Raw genomic sequence first — 22,748 nt, forward strand, 5'->3', positions numbered from 1 at the left:
ATCATTAGGTTGAATCAAGAGCGGTGTCAATTTTTATTTTTCACGTTCCTGTCTGTGCATAGTATATTTGCTAATTAACACTCGCCGAAATCACATTTTGCTGATTTTCGATCTAGAGCCGCAAAATTAGAATAGGAAAAGTTTGATTTGCCGGCTGGCAGAATAATCAGCAGAAATGAAATCAAATTATTAGGTCGAACCGAGAACAATGTCGATTTTCATTTTTCACTGTAGAATATTTGCCAATTAACACGAATTTGCGTTCTCTATCGAGGGGATAATGACATACACACAGGAGATACTTAAATGAAATTGACATTTCCTCTTCTTTAAATAGACTTTTCGACTATTCTTAGATTTAACAATTGCTGTTCTGTTTAGCCACTAATTACTGTTAGTTATTTAGTTTCGTCAGCATGCACGCTTCGTTGTGTAAATATCAGCAGTTCGGCCGCGATCGCTTTAGCCCATGGAAAACGGAAGTTTATTGCCAGAAACTAAATAATATAATGATGTTTGCCGGGGTCGAAACTATCCGTATACCGTAATGTGGTCCAAGAGTCGAACGAAACGTTGATAAGTTACGGCTGATTGAGAAAGACGAGTGTTACAAGAACCAAATGAAATTGTCAGCCTTTGTAACTAGTAGACTAGCGCAGATGGTAATCTACTTAACGCTATCAACGTCGGATGACGATCGCCTCTCGCGCACCGTATAAAGGAAGCCAAATTAATTTTATGCAGGATCGTTATTTACAAGCATAAAGCGTATCGTAATATTCCGAGAATTTCCGATTTTCCTTTGTTAAATATTTTTCACATTTCACAAAGCGGCGAGGGAAGCGCCGTCGCATTTAATAAAATATTGTACGAATGGATGGTTACTCGTCCCGTTTTTTTCCTCTCTTCTTTTTTTTTTTTTATTTCGTTTTGCAATGAAAACCATTTTGCCGAGCCGCTCGTTCTACCGTGAAATTGTTCACACTTTAAGGACACCCCATACAGATTATGGTCACGGACGCACGCGGGGTGGTTCTTAATTACGGACGCGATACTTCGAAGGGTGATTCCTACGATAAGGGCCGGAGAGAAAACGTTCTACCAACCTAGTTTCGACGGAATTTATATTCCGGGGTGTAACGAGACAATGAAAAATGATAGCGCAGATATTAAGAGGACGGAATCCTAGATTGGCAGGGTGTCAACTGGGGGATATTGCTGTATCGAACAGGATTGCCCATTCAAGGTCATTAATTCTACATTCTAGCGCCGCTTTAATAGCTTGTAATCGCGCTTCTGTTCGGAACGAGAACGAAAACGAAAAGTAGATACTCGAATCCGTTTTACGACTGTTGCATCAACGTTTCTCTTTCAATGTAGACAGTAAGTAACTTCGAATCCTTTGCCATCTAGAACACGAGCACGAAGGATAATGTAATTTATAACTACTTAGAAAGCTATTTCTCCATTCTTAATATGCCATGAAGTACCTTCGTTTCGAATAATTATTGTGAAGAACTGAAACACCTAATATCTGCTCTAGTTATGGTTTCTATCGATGTTCCGATGAAGGTTCGACATTTTGGGTCACTGCGAATACACACACGATTTACGAAATCCTTCTAAAAGTGGAAACATTTGCACATACTATTGATTTCTAATAACTCGCTGAACTAAATAAAGCAGCTACATATTTTCGGATACGTACGTGGCCTATATCATTCAAGATAGACAATTTATAAATAGAAGTTTCGATCACTTGTGTTGAACTTCTACTTCATTTCGCAGTTAAAATAAAAATACAATAAACTGGGTCGTATGAAAATTCGACGAATATTCCCCAGCAAATTTGTATCATATATTTAATCGAATCGGTGGAATATCATTTGCAATGTCTGAATTGAACGGCGAGCGATCGAAGCTTGTAATAGATATTAGTGCAGAAAGTAAATAGGAGTCAATTCTCGAACCGTTTCAAACCCGAAAAACTAACGCTTACAGGACCGATATGCAAACCGTAACCGAAACAGATAGTATTGGAAAATTTAGCTTTTCGCAACACCGATTCAGAACAAAGGTTCTTCACACGAACTTTACTCGGCACATGTGTACAACAAATTCGACCAATTACATCACGTTCGAAAGTGACGGTTGAAGCACATTAACATTGAAATAGGACCTCCGTTTTAAAAAGGCAAGTTTAGAGTTTATGAAGATGGGAAATCAGGTATTCTGAAGCAGCGGTTCCTGAATTTCTTTCGAGAGGAAACTTTTTCGTTGCCATCAATACTTGGATACCACGAGAGGTCTCGGCGGTAGTACTGTCGATTCGCATTCGTCGCGAGCATAAATCCCCGCGAAATTTTCACGGTGGCCGTTCGAGCATTTCCGCGTCGCACAGTGCGTTAATTTCGTAATTAACCTGGCCGTGTCGAGTTTCCATAAAATTCTGCCTGGACGCACTATCGAAAACGCGACTCTTTTCATCAGCGGAACGGTTTGCGCCGGCGTTAATTAAACCTCTGATTGCACAACTTTCTGCGTCCATCCGGCGAGCATCGGTAAGTTTCGCTACGAAAAGTTTCGCCTGGTCGTCGGGCGAAGGAAGACGTCGACACGGAGTTCTCTCTGGGAAAAAGTATAATAACCGATAATAAATGGGGCGTGTGGCCGAGTCGTTGGGAAGTTTATTTAATTCGCGAGGAGCCCGCGGATTTTTGCGAACAGTACAGATAGGGGCGGTTCTTGCGAGTGGATTCACCCAGCCGCCGCACCGGTGACAACGGACGCGGAACCCGCAACAAATATAAATGATCTTACGTTTCTAGCCGACGCAAACCAAAAATAATGGCGGCCGACATAACCACTTTGGTCGGCTGACGCTCGACCGTGTGTAACAAACAAAAATAAACGAGCACGTTCTCGCGAGCGGCGTCAGGATGGACGGTCGCGCAATTAGAGTTCCAGTTGGCGAGCTCTATTTCATTCAAGCGCCTCGTGTCGATTAGATTAGGTTATCGCCTGGCGCACGGTGTATGAATTTATATGCAAATGTCCCCCCTCCCCCCTCCTTCTTCCACTACCTCCTCCGTCTCGCCTTGTATCACGCCATTGTTTTCGCAACATTCATAAATAAGAGGGCGCGGTGGAATAACGAATCTCTTAAGCGAAAGCTCTCGCGGTTTACTTTCGCCCGGGCAAACAGCGCTTCGGTACGTACAACTTTCGGTATATACGACATATTTGTTATCGGAGCTTGTTAGAATTTCTAATTAAACCACACGCCGAAATGATAAATCTGTCTTAAGCCACTCCCGGCTTTAGGTCACTCGGTAATAAGTTGCCGCAAGTTTCTTCGTGCGTGTTCCGCGTCGCCGCGAGGATTACCGTCTGCTATCGTAATTACCGAATCCCCAAAACCGACGAAAAAGTCGGGCAAATATCGCCGGTTGGGCTCCGGTCGTTAAAAATATTAAGCGCCTCCTTAAATTGGGGCTCTTAAATTGACTAACGCCCCTCGAATTAAGCCGATCATTGCGAATTTTTTAAAGAGAGCACAGTGGGTATGACAAACGCGAACTTGGCACGTTTGTTAAGGGAAGTTTGAAGAATGTGTACAAATTTTTCAATGTTACGACGTTCGAATTTTTACAAATAATTACTTCGTTCGAATTTGTATTATCTGACATGCGATCAACATGTGTGTCAAAATTTCAAGTGATTTGGTTAACCAGTTTTCGAGATATTACGATCGAGGAAAGCTATGTTAAGCAACAGTTGCAGGTACTATTTTAGAGTGGGAGAGTGTTTTAGAGTGGTTGTTTTTTACGAGGAGTTGGAATTAATTAACTATTTTAGGGCCTCGGAGAATAACTTGAATGATGAACTCTATACCTATCAGCGTTACCAAATTTTCTAATTCCGCCGCAACACTTTGATATTCTAAAGCCCCATGGCATAAATGCAAAAAAAAGGAAATTGCTTGTAGAGTCCATCAGACTAGAGAGCGTTCAAAAGGATCGTTTGTATTCATCGTGTCTGTTTTAATCATCTCTAAAATATGCGGAGTATTTCTTAATCTATATGACCGGAAGTACGGCCTTGAATGTGAATACTTTCGAGGTATCCCAACGTGATTAAACTGTCGAATGAAATTTTTCGATTGTAAAAAGAATTCTTCCCGAAAGTCAGCACCGACGGAACAATTGCAGCCTGGAAATATTAAGAGGATCAATGACCAAGGCAACACCGGTGTCTCCCGCTCGCAGACGCTTCATTTGCATTCCATTTTCGGAACTCCCAGATAATTAAAACATTTAAACGGGGACCGGCGTTTTTGCGCGGCGTTTCGTCCATAACCGTAGTTCAGACGGTTCGTTTGCATAGTATTTTCAGTCGGTCCAAGGTCTCCCGGTGCATGTAACAAAATTACGCCGTCGACCGCGCTCCTTTTTGTTAATCGCGGCGCTGTTTGCCACTCGCGTCGCCATCCCCGACCTCGCGACGGCTGACAACTGCTTTGACAGAAGGGAGCGGCAGGGTGAGATTCGATTAAACTGTAACTCGGATCAGTATTCGTCGAGCAATAGCCATAAAACGGAACGCTGGGGGTGGGGGAGGGGGCAAGACATTGCAAGGCGAGTCGAAGACCGTGCCAGTTCGAGGAGAAAATTCGCATAAGCGGCGGCGTTTTAAAAGGCTTCCCTTTGGAACATCATCCCTCCATCTCATCGTGTTGCTGACTCTTTCGCGCGACGTTTGATCGCCTCGTACGTCACGGTTATTCGATGAACACTCCGGCATTCTTCAGAAAGCCAATCTACTGTACAGGCACACGGAGAGGAATTGTTATAGAAAAACTGTTCGATGTGCAAAAGGGGCCCGGAAAAGCGGAGGGTCTGTCCGATGTACTCGAGAATGAGTACACGTGGATCAGGTTACGTTCACGTTCAATTTCCTGAAAGATCAATATTGAGAATTGAACTGCCTTCGGCAACTTGAAATATGCGTTCGATACTTCCTGGTAAATTAAAATGGAATACAATGATAGGTTAGTAAAAAATCCTATTCAAACTTGCAAGGAAAAGTTGAAACAACAAAGCAGTTAACCCTTCTGTGACCAGTTAAAATTGAACCTATACTGATTTGTTGCTTGGGTACTTCGAATTGAAAAAATTAGAAACGAAAGCCAGAACAAATGAAAATTCCACTTTACAGATTGAATGACTGAATTGATCTACGATCGACTCGCCAAAGAAACTGTTTTAATATTACGTTTAAAGGAACAAGAAAGCCATCGACCCTTCAGGAACCAATTAAAATTGACCCTGCACTTCCTGCTAAATTAAAACTGTTCGATGGACAAAAGGGCCGGAAAATGGAGGATCTGTCCGATGTACTCGAGAATGAGTGCACGTGAATCCGGCTTACGTTCACGTTCAATTTCCTAGAAGATCAATATGGAGAAGTTCCCCTCCGGTCCTCCCTTTTGTTTTATTTGCAACCCCGTCCTAGCCCCGTTCTTTAAAAGTAAAAATATGCTGATCTCACGCAAAGTTCCCGAATTCCTACAAGCTGCGTGGAAGCAGCCACCTTCACTACACGGAAGATCGTAATAATATTTTATATATAGATTGTATTAACTCCTTGCGACACTGGAGGGCTCGGATATTCCTGGCACAGCAGTTTTATCGTTCCGCACGAAACCCGAGGCGCACGCTCGCCCCGATGCCGCTGCGATGTTAATATTTAATTACCGTTGAGGATAATTTACCGATTTTACGGGACAGTCCTCGAGTAGGCGCATGTATCGCCCTACTTGTCACGGGGCCAACAACGACGGCATATATCGCTGCCTCACAGATTTTCCGACTGCGCACAGCGACGATACACGTAATACTATCTGAATCTTTTTAATAAAATCGGAATTGATACAAATAGAGATACCCAGCGGATTCGGAATCTTCAGGGCTGCACGATACATGAGGTCTAAGATAAAATCACCGATTCTATTCTGGGGGATAAATTTTCTATCGAGATCCGAGGGTTGGAAACAGTCAATTGAGCAATTGGTTAAGATTGAAGTTGTTCCTTCCTTTGGATTAGTAATTAGAGATTAGAAAATTAGTGTAAAATCTGTGATAGATTAACGGAAATTTTATCCACTATATCTTTATTTAGTGAAATATTCAGAGTTGCTTCGACGATTCAAGTGACAATTTTGTTTAGGTACTCGTGGACTAGGATTTATTAAAGTATTCAAAATAATATCCTCATCTCTTGTTATTTAGATAATTAAACTACTAGTTTGCAACGTTAGGAATTACGTACGCGAGCCTGGTGTCGCCAAAATGCCGACACTCGTCCTTAAAAGAACCTGTTTGCAATTTACGATTTAGAGGTTGGCGCAAGAAAGCAATTAACTCTTCAGCAACCAGTTAAGACCAACCCTAAACTAGTTACTCCCACGCGTTAAGAGGGCTTTGTAAATTAGAATGAAACGGAGGGCAAGTCACAAAAAGCTTCATCAAGTCTCTAGGAAATAGATGAAACGGATAAGGAGTTCCAAAAAGGGACAATCTTGAGGCTGGCAAGAAGACTATGATCCAAAATCGAGTTACCAACGAACCTATTTTAATGAAGATTAAGGGGCTGAAACAAGAAAGCAGTCAACCCTTCTGCAATCGGATAAAACTGACCGGAAGAAACTAGTTACTCCCCCAGGAAGAAAGTCATAGAATCTCTAAATATTCTACTGTATACTATGATATTATACAACAAAGTGTAAGATAGTGGACGTCGCATATCCGCGACGCATATTCCGTCGCTTATCCGTGTTAATATATGCTAAAGAGCCTTTCAATCCTTTCGAAACCAATTAAAACTGATCCTACAGCTTGCGTTCTCAGGATGTAATAAATTATAATGAAACGAAGGCTGGGTTAACAGGAAGCTCCACCGAGTCTTCACAGGATAAATGAGACGGGGACCAAAACATATCTACGATCTGAGATCGAATCGCCAAAGAAGCTACATTAATATATGCTAAAGGGTTAAGGCAGGGGGAGTCCCTTTGGATTGACCCCAGGTTATCAGGGTTTGGTAAATTAGGGCGGTCGCAGGTGAACGTGAATTTATTCCGCAGAGGACAAACTGGTGCTGCCGCGGAACAACCGCTGCGTTTTATTACACCCCCCTCGGTTCCCGTCGAACCCGGTTGTCCTTTGATTTCGCGTGGTTTTGTTTCTGGACGAAGCGTGCGCGACGCCCGAAGGATTTATCGGCTCTTTGGTAACCAACGCCACGTAACTACACGGCGTCCCTTTTTCCCTTACAAACAGCCCCGGCTAAGCCCCGGCCGCAGATAAGCATTTGAAATATCTCATCGCGCCACCGATACATGACGATTGCAATTATTTTGCATGGGGTCAAAGATAAAGTAATAAATCACGGCCACAGATAGCTCCGCCGTGATTAACCCAGTTCCTTGTCAGAAAATCTCGCCAGATACGAGGAGAACGTCGGGATAAAAGGATCCGTCTGGGCTGCTCGGATCATCCCCGACCTCCCTAAACCATAAAAGGATGCATGGAATATTTAATTGCACGGAATCGCCGATATCCGAGTTTACGTGACACCGCCTTCGCTGCCGGCTGCTTATTTATCACAATCAATTGATTAATTAATTACAGGACCGCGTAATGCCTGGATGAGTTCCATAATAGGCAGAGCCAGATGGCAACGCCATCCAATTTGCTCGATTCCGTACTCAAACGATTACTGGCTGACGATACCAGCCATTTTGATGGATAGTTCCTTAGCACGTCTGGCGATGGCAGCATATTCTACTGTCGAGGGACTCCGAATACATTGGCTCGAGTTTGGGTGTAATCGAAACGAACTTTAACAACAATTTTGGTAACGCGAGCGTAAAGATTCTTTCGCTGACAGTTTTTACAATAGAGAATGGTTAAGACTGTCAGTAAAGTGCGCGGAGTCTCGTGGAGGTTTGGTGGTAAGAATGTTTAACCTTAAACAATTAATTTTTTCGTATTTTTGTAGCCTCGAGTTGCATTGTTTTGATGGCATTATTTTATCTCAGCAGTTCCTATTGAAGAATTTACTTCTGTAAATTTTGTTTATTATTAAGTTGTATGTGAATAGGATGTCTTGACTATACTATACTCTTTCACACAATAGTATGTGTATACTATATATAGCTATACTTGTTACAGTCACTGCTGCCAGCAATGAATCCGATAACATCGGCAAATCCTTTCTGCAGTTAAAGTTAGATTTGGAGGAAGATGGTAAACCAAATACTGTCTTCGTGGAGATGACGATAAGCGAATTTTATAAATTTCTACATGATCTAGAGAAGGCCAAGTCTGACCTTGACTTGCTGCTTTAAATAAATCTTATTGATTTTATACACGTAATTATAAATTAAGTCATTCACTTGTTGATGAACATTTTATTTTTCTATACATCTGTATAGTTTAATATGTGAGTAAAAATAAAATTGTATTTATGTAATTACATAACTATACTAGATACTGATGCAGTTTATTATATAGTTATTGTATAGTTATAATAAATAATAGATTGTATAGTTATAATCAACAAATACTTATATAGGCAATACTACCAGTTTGTAAGAAAATAAATTCTTTATGGTATAAAAGTTAATTAATATTATGTACATAGTTCTATGTTTCTGTTTTAAAAATCTACAAATCTAATGCACGAATTAGAGTTTCTGTTTGTATAATAAGGATTTTGTACCTTAAGAGATTTCTATATAATTCTTAATATTTGCAAATAAATTGCTCGCGTTCTTGACACCTGTTGGTAATCAAGAATATATTTTGCATGTCCAATTGTAAAATACAATGGAATTGTTTCTCGTGAATTATTAAATTTTATTAAAATTGTTAATACCCTTTTTGATTCCCTTTTGGAGATTCATGTGGGTTCTGAATGGAAGAATCTGTCATCTGAAAACATAAAGTCTTATGAATAACACATAGGATCTGATTATTTAGATAGCGTCTTCAATGATTCAAAGACATGAGTTTTTTGAATTGTTGAAGATTTCGAAATGAACTTTATAGTACCGTCTTCAACGATAAATAGAAAACTGGAAAACTTTATTTATTCTTTAGCAGATAGTATACAATCTCTTGGTTTTGTTTTTTTTTCTTCCTTTTTGCTAACAATAACATGTTATTTTATCACAATCACGTAGGAATTAGCATATGTAAAGAGTGCAATTTCTGGGGAAACAGTTATATAGTCTAATAAAAAAAATTGTTTGTTGTCCCACTGATTACATATGCAAAGTATTTATCAAAATATCGCAATCACTTATAGTTCTAATGTAAACAAAATATAGACGCAACCTTTCATTATAATTATATTAAAAAGAAAACATTCGTGTAATGCTTCCGAGTAATCGAGCAAATACTATTCGAAAAAATAGATCTTTTTAAAAGAGTAATTGTCAAATAATTTAATACTGCAAGAATACTATGGAAATCAATGTCAATTGGGTGCAGTAGAAAATGATAAGTCGCGACGCGAGTGTGTTTCAAACACGATTAAATATTGTCAGATCGTTTGAAAAATTCTAAAGGTCAAGGTATAAAAAAAGTCATTTCAAAACTCCCGCATTTGAATGTGGAGATTCGAGCAGAGACTAGCTTGAAACAGATTGGTGATATGAAAGATCGGATGTTTCACAGTTTTGATTGCCCTGTGTTTCGCCGGGGCTGGACTAGTCATAGCACCCCTCTGATTGTAAGGCTCTGCTAATGCTAATGCAGGGTTTTTCGAGTTTGACGTTGTACTTTCTTGTAGCTTCAATGTGTTGAGTTGCGGTAAGGACTTGCCTCTTTCTGCTTTCTGTTGAACCGATTCTAATACTGGCAAAATTGCACCGAGCAGGGGTCGTTTGGATGGTTCCCCGGACCAACATTGCTCCATCAACTTCCAACACTCGTCGTCAAACGATGATAGTCGTTCGGGACGGATGCCTTGTTATAAAAAAAAAATTACTTCCATACTTCAATCGAACCACAATGCACAATTTAAACATTCACAACATAATAACACTAACGAGTTTTAGTACGACATGCATAAAACAGAATTTCGATACAATTTTGACGAAAAACCAACATAATCATCAATAGAGTAAACGAAATCTTCATAATTCCGCAAAAAGATTTTATTAGACTTGAATTCTTCATCACTGTTTCCTGATTGCTGAATTATGAAATTTTTGCTCACTGTATATTTCCAATCAGTACACTAAGACCAATTTTATCAATCGACTGAGTCAACCACGATTTTTTACGATCTATCTTCTCATCGCAAGCACCAGCCAATTAATACCAAACCCTACAAACGAACATTAGTACAGTAGAAAAATCGAAATTGTACAATGAAAGAGGTATAACCAATCATAGTGATTTGTAGCATCTTGTGTTATTATAAAGACCCCACCCCCACCACGAGTTTCAGAACCTTGAACACATCATAGTGGGAGTCGCTGGTGTGCAACGAACGAGGATTCCGTGCAATGAACGAGGTAGCAACAAGCGAGATTCTACAGTACCAATAAATGAACTTCGAATTACCTTTCTTGACGCTGCTCCACAACTGTTCTTTGTTGTGGAACTGATCGAAAGCGAGCGGTAATCTCACGTGTCCGGCACAGATATACCAGAACAAGATCCCGAAAGCATATACGTCGACACTGCTATCGTAATGACGAGTTAGCAGTTCTGGCGCCATGTGGACAGGTGTTCCAACGACACTGCCAGACATCATCGCCTCCGTGATGCAAAACCCTAGGTCGGTCAACTTGGCTCTGTTTTCGATATCAAGAAGAACGTTCTTCAGCTTGATGTCCCGATGGACGAGTCCTTGAGAATGAAGATATCGTATTCCTTCCAACACATCGATAGCGATCTGTATCCTCTCCAGCCAAGATAAACCAGCGCGGATCCCGCAGTATAGATCGCGGCTCAATCGATCGGAAATCAGAAGAACCGCGGATCCAAGGCCGAATCCTCCGCCGTAGGACTGGTCTATGTAAGATCCGCGGAGTTTCACTATTCTCTTGTGATCCGGGATGGATCTGGTATAGTAAAACTCCATGGCAAGGTCGTTCCAGTGTCTTTCGTCAGGTGGAACTACCGATTTCACTGCGCAAGGTCCTGGTGCCCCTCCCCAACCATCGCAAGCGAAAACTACTCCATACTGTCCTCTACCGATCTCTTTCCCGCAATGGGGCATCCCATAGCGAACGGCGTCGATCATCGACGTAGACTCTAAGGCTAATTTCGCCAGCCTAGGAGCATGATACTTCCTAATAGCTATCCTCTGCTCCTCCGTCCTCTCGAGTTTCCCGGAGTAATAATTGCCCAGGGATTTAAGAGCTGCCTGGAATGAGTCGTGGGAAGCCTTCAGCTTGTCCCGAAACTGCATAGATATCGTTTTGGCTAGTCTAGCTGCCGATAATGAATTTAGAACGTCGATAGCCACTTCCTTTCGCCATGCTGCGTCTAAGGTCGGTGTTGGTGACCATGGCAGAGGCAATGATTTAAACAGTTGCCTCAATCTTTCCAAGAAAGAGTGTATGAGGGACGGAGAGGAGTTATGCAAGTCGACGTTGTACGCAGCCGAGAGGATCTGCTTCAAAGCATCACTGGCTAACAGACAAGAGTCTCGCTCGTAAGCCTTCTCGAGACTCAGCAGACATCGCTGCAAGGTCCCCACGAACGTTTCTTGGAGACAGTTGACGGAATTGACGAGCTGGTACGCGACCTTCTCGCCTAAGCGACTAAGCACCACCCTCTGAACTTCGGAGGTCGCTGCTCGGACTGTCGCGGACCATTCTGCTCGCTCTGTGTTGGTAAAGGGGATGCTTTGATAGGGGTACACGTCGCGTTCTGATAGTATGGCATCGTTTTTCATTTCTTGGATTATTCCTTGTATTAATTCGGTCAGTTCCTCCTGGTTTTCGTTGACTATTTTCATCAGAGCGGCGTATAGTTTGTTTTCCTTCATCTGCGCGTACTGTATTCGTCTCGGAGTGATTTGGATAGTGCGGGCCATGTCGAAAGCGCTTAGAATGAACTTTCGCAAGCTGGTCGTATGGATCTCGTTCAAGTAGGTGCTCGCTTTGATGAGATAGGTTTGCAAACACCCTCGTACGAAGTATAAAATACTGTCGATCTTCTTGCATGAATCCACTAGTTTGCTGCCGCAAACGTACTGTCCGCTACCGAGCCAGGAGAGCTGATCAACTTCGACGGACTCTTCCATGCCCAGGAAGCCCAAGTTGGTCAGCTGTTCCAGCCACGTTGTGCCCAGCGAATTCATTTTGTCAAAGTCGATACCGTCGTCGTTATCGGTTTTGCTCGACGAATCAATCGAGCTCATACGATATTGCAGTCTATGTTGTTCGGATTCAGTCAGTTCACCGTCGATACTGTTCAGTGTAATGTTTTCCAGTGATGATATAAATAGAACAGGGTTAAACGGATATGTGTCTTTCAAATCTTTCAACTCTTCCAGGTTTTGTTTCGTTAGAGGCTGCTCCCCCAGAGCGTACAGAAATATGGGCAATATATTCAACAGACCTTTCGCCAGAACCTGGACTCCTCCATTGTTTGGAACAACAAATACCTGGACACCATCTTTCAGTACTGGTAAATCTAGCTTCACATCCAGCACTGTAGGACAATTGGTGTCGTCAGTACCAGACCCTGTTAGATCCTCTATAGGGAGAGTATTCCACGGTTCCTCGTTAGGTTTCAAACCATCAACTACTTCGTATTCTAGACCTAACGTAAGACTAATGTGCTTTATCACATCGTAAGTGATTTTTATCCAACGCCATAGTCCATTGGACACAGGCAAGACATCTGTGGAAAGTAAACTATTGACTAAAGTGGCCTTTGCTTTAGTGTCTTGCCCGAAAACAACAATGGCAGGTGAGTTCATTAAAATGTGCCTAATGTTATCGAGAGTTAACTGAGGCAACAGCTCCTTAATTATGTTCTCTGCGAGCAAACAAAATCGTTTCAAAATCTAAACTCGCCCCAGCTGGAATATAAGTTCAAAGTCATTGATGCTTACCTCCAGGGAAAAAGTTCTCATTGTTGATGGTTTCTAGTGCCTGTCGGGTCTCACTAAGAATGTTCCTTAGTTGATTGCGGTTGCGATTGTACCTCCTGAACTCTTGTGGTATTTTGCTTACCATTTTGTTAAATTTATGTAAATACTCCAAAATTCCTCATACCCTGATAATAACATCAGAATATATTTTCAAAGTAAATCTACGTTCTTAGACTACACACACGTATAAGTTAACATATTAATTGGAGCAGTGGCTATAATAAGTGATCAATAACACTAAATAGAGACCAGCATTATGTAAAGAGGCTTAAGAATAATAAATAGTATTCGAAACGAGTACTTAAATATATACCAATTATGATACAAACCTTCCTAACCAAAAAACGCTCAGCGCGATGCGGATGGTTTTCCTGAATTCTCAGCGGTTGATTAACTCCTTGACTTCAGTCATAACGACGTTTTCTCGTTCGACATTCGAAAATCGGATTGACAAGCCTCCTGGATGTTCCATGTATAAAAACTTGTTGGAAATTGCGGAGTTAGTGGGAACGTAGAGACACTCTACCCATACGGCACCAACACCAACGTGCGCGCGGTCACACGGACAGAAATTCCAAAATTTGACAGTTGAACAGATAGCAGCGCAGTTCAAAAATATTTACTATATTTATATTACGGCGAGAATTTATAAATATCGTCGCATCACAGCCGAACGCATGTGTCAGGTCTCCATTTCATAAATAAAAATAAAATTGATTTAAAAGTCCGGAGCCACGCGAAACGCTTGGATTCGACACATGTTGGAAAACGAATTATTTTCGAACCGTCGGTGTTTATTGCAATTACGTGCGGCTGTGAACCACGGCTGAAAAGACACTGAATTGCTTGATAAACTGTATGCACCATTTAGTCAGCGTTGATACGCTACTTTCGCTTATGCACGCGTGCCTTTTTGTTCTATGAGATTAAAAGGGTATACGAACGGGACAGAATAAACAAGATTCCCCTTATTTACAGAGATAACATTCGAAGATATATGTACATAATTTAAGACCGTCAATATCGAATTTATAGTTACAATGTGCCGCGCGGGTATATATTAGCTGTTAAATATTATATTTAAAAGCGCGTTATCAGGAACGGATATTACTGAAAAAATATCCTCCTCTGGTTCGCATAAGTAATAATAGCCGTTGCATCATCTGTACAACATATTTTAGTGTGGACGCGTATGTATGCATAATGAAGGAAATATGTGGGCATTGTTAACGGAAAAGAACGACGCAGGAAAAACGCAGTAGCATTCGTTTTTAGGAAGGAACTATGAATAATATGAATATTCTGCGTTGAACGGTACTATAATCGCTGCTTTCGTTGATGCGTTAAGCAAGAAGCAAAGAATGTCGGTATTATGTATTGTACCATTTATGAATTGTTGATAAAAGCAAGCCAGATAGATAGACCTCTCTAGAATGTGCAGTGGAAACAGACTTAAATCACGATCTTCACCTTCTTGACCGCTTTGGCATGTAAATATTAGGCCTAGTTCAGACACCGCGGAAGCCGCGCGCGTTTTTGATCGCGCGGTTTGTATGACGGATTATTGAACCGCGCGGACAGGTTTGGACGAATATGAAGACGTCAATGTAAATAAGCACCGGGTCTGAACTAGGCCTTAGTCCAATTATTATATCGATGCTCGAGTAATTGTTAACTGAGAACTATTGTTTAAAAGCTTTAAGTTGAGAACTTGTGGAATGCTCCACGGGAAAATATTGAAAAATTAATTCTCCTGCGATATAAAAATATCGAACTTTTAAAGTTTGAGGGTGATATTTTTATATGAAAAGTTATTGGTAAATGATCTACGCACTTCAAAGTATAAGTGCTTAAATTTTCAAAGGAAAGGACCGCAGGAAGTTATGAAAAAATTAATTTATTGACGACCCTTTGCTTAAAGTCCTAGGATTCCTTGGAAATAGGATGATGATTTTGTACATGCCCTTGTAATTGTTAACAATTAAAAATTACCAGGGAGTAATCTAAGTTTTTCAAGCTCTAAATACACATCTCAATTAAGGAATAATTATGCAGTAATCTGTTGTGAGATTAATTTATTCTCATTTTGCAATGGTGTTACGATAAGACTTGATAAGATGGTGCATGGGAAAATCACTATAGATCATGGAAACGGTTGGAGGATCGAACATTATTAGAAATGTATGCTTTTATGTTTTTAATCAGAAAAATATTGTTAATACGAATGAGTTTTAGAGCTTATCCCGATCAAAATGAGTCCAAACACGACATCATTTGGACTGTCTTTAATGAGATTGTAATTTTTATCGTAACATTACGTATCAATGAAACTTGTTCGATTACACTCGAATTTCACCACATTTTCATCAGAAAAATCCCCTCCATTCGCTCGTCACAATTTTATGAGGATATATTGATAAATCTAAAAGTTTAAACTTTCATTCGTGCGCGATTCTCTATCCGCTTACATTGTATGTCGTTTGTCGTCGCTGGGTCTTTGAATCTCGGCGCTCGGTAAAAGTAATTCGAAGATTTATTAGAAGCCTTCGAATAGAAAATACAGATAAAAGATGAAAAAATTATTCGAAGTTCGAATAAATCCGCTTCGAATAAAAAAAATGATCTTTTTTCATCGGATAAATTCTCGTCGAATAAAATTATTTATTCGATACTCGTAATAAAGATACTTTTTTTATTCGAACCTTCGAATAAGGAAATAAAAATTTTTTTATCTTTTATTCGTTATTCGAAATTTTTATTTAGATAAATATTTTGCCCAACTCTGATCGGAGAACGTAACATTTGATAATCGATATGGGTCCGTGATGATTCACCTTCTCACCGACGAGAATTTCCTTAGTGGTCTTCTGCACCGACGAAATACCGTCGTTGGCCTTCTGTTTCTTACTCCAGCCAAAATCTATCCTAGAGGGCGGTAGAAAACACCGCATTTTTCGAGCGACACATTCTCCCGTAAGGCTGGCAGTCTTTCTAAATATCTCGTCGGTGATTGGGGCCATTACCGACCGCTCCCAGTACCCACCTGGGACCACCTGGGACCCACTTTGAGACTCACACGGGGACTGGCATTCTTTCTAAATATTTCGTGGGTGGTGTAATTCTTCCTATTTGCAAGCTTCCATGTGTCGCCGCTGGATGGCGCTACCATTCACACTTTGGCACTCCAGTCGCTGTTTGGTTGAATATTTATTTATTACTTATTACGCGATTCCAGTCAAAGACTTTTGTATGCAATCGGTAGAGTAGAATATTTGTTTATCCCGTATTAAGTATGTCTTCCGAAAATTTTCAACGAGACGCGACAAGCGGTAATGAAATCATGGTATGAGAACGCGAGGGTATAAACTAATACTCCCTCTGTCCCATAATAATAGTAGCAGTTGCTGAAGTTAATTTGTTCCATAATAATAGTAGCAAGAGAAAATAAATATTGAACGCAGCATTCATTATAAAAAAAACTAGATTAAATTAAACAACAAATCAAAAATATTACCCCTAATTTTTATTTTGAGTGTTCACATAGTTTCTGGATTTTTCAATAATTTCGTTACTGCATTTTAAACTTGTAGGTAGGATATCTTGGCTACGAAGCTTTGCTTTCCCTATATGCGTGAGCTTAAATTTATTGGAACCATCGTTCTTCAAACTCTCTTTTTTTCATCTTACTTTCACAATGGGTTGATATTCAACTGAAATAAAACAATTGATTTCGATCAGCGGATAAAATTAGAAAAATAGTTATAATTCGTAATAATTAGGTTAGCCTAAAAATTAAAAGATGTGTCAAAACAAATCATGAAACATTAATTTTGATTGAAGGCTTCGCAGCTTTGGGCTACAACATAACTTACAGCTGTGTTCATCAATAATTCCCGTTTAAATATTCACTTGTTACTATTATTATGGGGCAGAAGGAATATAAACGATTTGGTATGGACGATGCTTTGAGAACGAATAGACGGAATGTTTGGATGAAAAGAGGGAGAGAGAGAGAGAGAGAGAGATACATGCAAAGCGAGTAATGGATTATGCACCGTGCATGCTAAATGCGCGATCAGCGGTCGCGTCCACAATTGTTCGAGGTGAGAAAGTTGGGAAGGGATAAGGGATACGGATAAATACCGCGTTGGGGGTGACTTCGACGCGAGTTGAGTTTGTCAGGGAAAACTTTCTGTACAGTGCACATAATATTCCTCTACGAAGAGAGAAAGTGATTGGTGCAACGTACAGAAGAGCAAATTAGTTGTATGGTTCTATAGTTTGATCCATAGCTTCGAATTGCTGAGAGAAAATATGTTTTCGTTGATCGTTGGCCTCACACTTTGTCAATTTGCCGGTAAGCGAATTAAAGAGCATATTTCGCTGATGGAATTCGTGATACTTGGCAAGGAGATCCATCGCGTCGCTTAGAAGCCGATCGTTGGATTCTTAATTAAAAAGTTGTTTTCGCGTGCACGGCATATGGTGTAGTGTACATAGATGTGCAGTGGCTGTCAATGAGATCGATCGGCTGTCTCGCCGAACGCGTAACATTTAAAGCACGCGGTCTACCGTGCCTTTCCGTCGACTGTGATTCCGCTTGAATACCGATCAGAGGCTCGTGCAATGCGCCGAAGCTACGATACAATCGGATAAGCTGGACAAGAAGAACGAGAAGATATGGCTCAAAATTAGTAAATACGGAGGATACTTGATATACATAGATATGCATACGGTTAGCTGTTAATCTTTGCGGGGGGTTTTCGGTTCTCTCGTGGTCACGCGATCCTAGGAAGATTGGAAGGCTCGTCGGACAGCAGAGACAGCTACTCGTAGAAATAGATCTTGGTTTTTCTGTGTAGATTTTGGCCTCGGCGTTTTTCTTGTATCGGACAAGGAGGAGGATGGATGTGGCGCGATCATGGAGAAGGTTGCTTCCGAGGACAAAGGAACGACAACGGACGATTCACCGACCAGATTACAATCTATTTGGTTGTCGCAACAGTAAGTTCAGCTCCGAAGAAACTAATCAGCAGATCGTGAACCGTCTCGCGATTAATTCCCATTGAAATTGTTTGTTTCGTTCGTTCCGTTTGTTGTAGATGCGAAACGCGTGCCGGGCCTGAACACATGATACGAAAATACAGTTTCTTCGCGAATGGTACGTTCCTGTTGATACGGTACCATTACGCGGAAGAGTCGTGCAGCATCGCGACGTACGCCGTCGTGGCGCGTGGCTCGATCGAACTCTTGTCGCCGTCCACCAGGATTTCCGGTGCCACGGAAGCGAACGCTCGACTGGACTCGGTTCACTTGATACCGTTCAACAGACAGGTAGACTATCCTTACGCAAGCCTATGTAATAAACAGTGGGTAGTAGAGCTGTTACTTTTGAGATACCCGGGTAAACAAAAATTACCAAGGTATCTTATGAATAGAATGCGGATCTTGATGCAGAAATAAAAATTGTTTGAATCAATTACAAGAAGCAGAAGACAACGTTCTTAGATTCTTTTAATTTCTTTATTGTTTTCAATAGCACCAACTCATTTCTCCCATAAATGCATAAAATCCCCAGTCTCCTCATGAGATACCCGCGTATATGAGATAGGTTTTATTATTATTACATGAAATAGTTGGTAGTAGATTTTCTTAATGTTTACAACGCAATTTGTGTTTAGTATTCTTCTACTTCTTCTACTTCAAAAATATGAATCAACCGAATACTCGAATGAAGCATACAGGGCGGTGCGGCGCACAGTGGGCAATTTGGACAAAATCGGATTCAAAATCAAGGAACTTTCGATAGGAATGAGGTAGAGCGATGAAATTTTTTTTAAATGAAAGCTGCAACTTTGTAGAATAGAGAGATTGTGGTACGAACGTTTTTTAACCTCGAGAAAATTCGTTAAACGCGAACAAATTCAAGAAAATTTTAGTTTTTCCAATACCACGCGCGGAAAAAAATTTTTTTTAACATACTATACATCATTTCCCATAGATTTTTTTCACGCTGATTTCAAATCTGGTCTCAAAATTTATCTACGACCTCAGGATTTTGCAAAAAATAGATTTTTGTGACAAAAACTAATGAAGTCATTTTTTCGTTGAAATGATTGGATGGTAATAATCTCCCTATTTTTCCCATATTCTACAAAGTTTCAGCTTTCATTTAAAAAAAATTTCATCGCTCTACCTCATTCCTATCGAAAGTTCTTTGATTTTGAATTCGATTTCGTCCAAATTGCCCACTGTGCGGCGCGGCGGCTCAGAAAATAATAGCTCTTGTAACCAGATGTGAGACCTCATGAGATACTCGGGTACCCGGGTGCTCGGCTATCTCATGGGTACTCGGGTATCTCACATACCGGGGTGAAGCTCTACTACCCGGGTGCTAGCTCTAGTGGGTAGTAGATACATACCCGTGTATGATGCACGGCGCATGGCACATGGTGTGGCGTCGATCGCGGTCCACCTTTTTTTTATCGAGCTCGCTGGTCGATCAACAGGTTGCTCGCCGATTCCGACGCAGAATAAATACGACTTGCGCTATCGACGACACCGTGGAAATAAAGTGGCGCCCTTATCGAGCCGAACCGATCTACGAACGGCCGATTCACGCTTCGGCGGACGCAAACGTCGATGCCCATGGACTGAACTCGAATTCGTTCGAAAGTCGTTCTCGACGTACGAAGAATCGAGACGCGTTCGATTGTTTGGAAATGTTGAGCATCGAATTCACGGAACTGGGGCTGCTACGTGTCGAGAAGAGAAGATCGAGAGTGGAACTGCTACTTGGTGGATCACCTCGAAGCGCGAAACTGTGGGAAACATTTAGTGCGCGGACGCCGAACCGGTTGCAGCCTCTAGCGTTGCTACGCGCCGATACGGTAATCCCATAATCATAACCATAGTTATAACAGCATAACTGTCTAACAGCGTAGTAGACAATATAATAATAATAATAATAATAATAATAATAGTAATAATAACAACAACAACAACAACAACAATAATAATAATAATCGGTAGAACGGTAACAGAGAACAGCGCTCTCGAGTCTCGAACGAAACGATGTATGTAACTGTTTGATCGCGGTGTGTGTTTCAGCTTGTTTTCTGTCCAATCTGCGTGAACGTGTTACGCGCTACACAGTACAGTCCACCGCTATTTCATCAAGCTCCGACGCTCCCGGTGGAGATCGGTGGTCTTTGGGTGAGCATCAGGTGCGAGAGCGTCGACAGAGGCTTCTGGGCTAGAAGAATCTTTCGGATTTATTCCAACGAAAATCGTTGGTCCGCGCGTTGGACGTATTACACCGATTTCGCGTGTTCTATTCCATCGTGCACGGTTATGGCAACCGGCGCTTATGCGCGAACCAAGCAGCCCCGTTCGCAATCGCGGTCGCCGTCGCAGTTGTCGCTAAATTCTACCCCGTTCATGTTCTTCGATCGCGTAAGCCTTCGCTTCGACGAGTTTGCCGAATCGTCGAGAGAATCGGCAAAAGATTCGAATCTCTATCTTCGAATTTTCCGAGTTTTCCAAACGAAACGTGCCGCGGAACACAGACATGGACACGGACACGGTCCGTTCTCCTGGACGAAACGTTGTCTGCCGCAAGGATACGTCGCCTACTCGGAGACTCCTGCGATCCCAACATTCAAGGCGAGAATAAATCTCGATTGGAACGGCGACTACGCTTTGCTGTTAGCCTCGTCGAAGGACGATGTCTGGGAGGCACCTCTTCGTCGATGCTCCAACGCAGTTTCCTCGAACAGTTTTCGAGCAAAGAGTTGCGCGCGCGACCCGAAATCGTGGCAGGAATCCTCCTTCTCCGTCCCTTTCTCTCTCTCTTACTCTTTCTCGTCCGAGAATCTGTCCGTTCTGTACGCGCCCTGTCCTGCGTCGCGCTACGACGATAACAATCGCATCTTCGAATGCCCGGTCGTCCTATTCTTTGCGTGTTGGCTGCATTTTCTTCTTTTTCGGAACGAACGAGCCGTTCCGTCTCTTCCGGTCGTTGTTTTTCAAACGTTGTGTCTTTTGTTGAACGTTAACCCCGTCTCGATCGTCCGTTTTTTTCTGTCGATGGCTACCTGCGTCGCGCTTCCATCGATTTCTTCGATGTGAATACATAACGTGCGATCGGTCGTTAATCAAGGTCGGCTCGACGCGACGAGTAATCCAGCAACGAAATATATGTATATATATGTTCGTGGAAACGCGAAGCGGGTAACACGATGGCTGAGTTTGTTTGTTTCTGTTTATCTCTGTCTACTGCGTATCGTTGAATGCGACCCAGGACGATTAGAAAGCACGGGGTTCAAGTTTGAGCAAAACAAACGAGAATCATTTTGATTCGCTGTAAACTGTAAACTGTATAAGACGACTATGATACGATATTCGATTCTCGCGTTATCGATTAAGAAGCGTGCGAATATGCGGATGCGCTCTCAAATATACGATTTCGCGCATGTCGCTTTCCACGATCTCTGTCCTGTTCTTTTGCTTTCTGTTTTCCCTTGGCCTTTCCTTTGCTCGTTTGCTCTTCCGTTCCACCACCAACAGCACCAACAGCACCACGAGTAGCAGTAGCAGTAGCAGTAACAGCAACAGTAGCCTCGCAATCGTCGCAATCGCCTCGCACTCCTCTTGTCGATTCATTCCCGTTTTAACCTTTGCCCGTCCTGTTCTTCTGCCTTTTCCTTCGCGTTCCCGAAATTCGTCGACCGGATCGCGAATCGTTGACGCGTGAAACACGAACAAATCGCGTATCCGTTTCGCGAATCTTCGGCCCAATCCTAAAAAGAAAAGACTGTCTCGATCAATGTCCCGTACTATGTACATATCTCGATACAGGATCGTGATCGATACGAAACTCAGACAAAATTTAGATTCGGATGTTGTCGAGTAACAGCCAAGATTCTACCTATCCGTGTCGCTTGTTCCCTAGAGATTGTTTACGTTCCGACAACGAAATGCTGTTTGAAACTTGCAAGTTTGGATGAGCGAAATCGAGACCAACGTGCCTCCTCTACTTTCTTAATTGTTTTTGATTCCCGTATTCGTATCCGTGTCTGTATCGAAACCGTGGTAGATGTTGCGCGTACATACGTTACGAAGTAGGCAAGCGTATAGTGGGGAATTCGTAAACGTCGAGGAATCTGAAAGAGATCGCGCGGAAGACGACGATGGTAAAGAAAAAGAAGAGAGAGGCGTGTCGCGACGAACCGTTTTCTTGTACTCGTCGTCGCGCATTTAATAATAGATAAAAAAACGTGGGCGTTTGCGCCAGAAAAAGAACGAAAACGGGGAGCATCGGGAGCCGTGCGAACAACATCAACGTCGAGAACGAGACGGACCAGCTTGCCACTGGAGTAGAACGAGTGTAAAACGCGATACGAGAATGCAGCGAATGCGTACAGTTTTCCGTTGATTCGGTTCTCTTCCCGTTCGCGCGTAATAGTCGCGTTTTTTTGCGTTTTTGCGATTTTGCGTCCGTGCGGTCGCGCGGTCCGAGCGCGAGTCGGGCGAGACGAGGGGATTCTTAATCGTGTGTCCAC

At 41.8% G+C, this 22,748-nt stretch overlaps 3 protein-coding genes across 6 annotated transcripts; 2 read left to right on the plus strand and 1 right to left on the minus strand.

The window, feature by feature from the left end:
- Positions 1 to 7,816: 7,816 nt before the first annotated feature.
- Positions 7,817 to 8,553, plus strand: LOC143365418 (COMM domain-containing protein 7). Its single transcript, XM_076805581.1, has 2 exons — positions 7,817 to 8,014; positions 8,235 to 8,553. Exons 1-2 carry the CDS (start codon positions 7,966 to 7,968, stop codon positions 8,408 to 8,410), a joined length of 225 nt encoding a protein of 74 aa, XP_076661696.1. The 5' UTR covers positions 7,817 to 7,965; the 3' UTR covers positions 8,411 to 8,553.
- Ripk5 (receptor interacting protein kinase 5) lies at positions 8,459 to 13,927 on the minus strand. 4 transcript variants are annotated; one of them, XM_076805559.1, is made up of 5 exons: positions 13,515 to 13,926; positions 13,147 to 13,310; positions 10,638 to 13,070; positions 9,891 to 10,034; positions 8,459 to 8,996 (listed from the first exon to the last, which is right to left on the minus strand). In XM_076805559.1, the coding sequence occupies exons 2-5, from the start codon at positions 13,268 to 13,270 to the stop codon at positions 8,965 to 8,967; spliced, it is 2,733 nt and encodes a 910-aa protein (XP_076661674.1). In that variant the 5' UTR covers positions 13,271 to 13,310; positions 13,515 to 13,926; the 3' UTR covers positions 8,459 to 8,964. The 4 variants fall into 4 exon arrangements, with proteins under 4 accessions (XP_076661674.1, XP_076661683.1, XP_076661664.1 ...); XM_076805568.1 differs by lacking the exon at positions 9,891 to 10,034 and having other exon boundaries at positions 13,515 to 13,927; XM_076805549.1 differs by lacking the exon at positions 8,459 to 8,996 and having other exon boundaries at positions 9,121 to 10,034; positions 13,499 to 13,927.
- A 3,301-nt stretch (positions 13,928 to 17,228) lies between these two features.
- Positions 17,229 to 21,965, plus strand: LOC143365424 (uncharacterized). Its single transcript, XM_076805594.1, has 5 exons — positions 17,229 to 17,542; positions 18,048 to 18,189; positions 18,288 to 18,519; positions 19,695 to 20,075; positions 20,296 to 21,965. The coding sequence occupies exons 1-5, from the start codon at positions 17,500 to 17,502 to the stop codon at positions 21,313 to 21,315; spliced, it is 1,818 nt and encodes a 605-aa protein (XP_076661709.1). The 5' UTR covers positions 17,229 to 17,499; the 3' UTR covers positions 21,316 to 21,965.
- The last annotated feature ends 783 nt before the right edge of the window (positions 21,966 to 22,748 follow it).

This window comes from Halictus rubicundus, chromosome 1, assembly GCF_050948215.1.
Source record: "Halictus rubicundus isolate RS-2024b chromosome 1, iyHalRubi1_principal, whole genome shotgun sequence".
In the NCBI taxonomy this organism is placed as follows: Eukaryota; Metazoa; Arthropoda; class Insecta; order Hymenoptera; family Halictidae; genus Halictus; species Halictus rubicundus.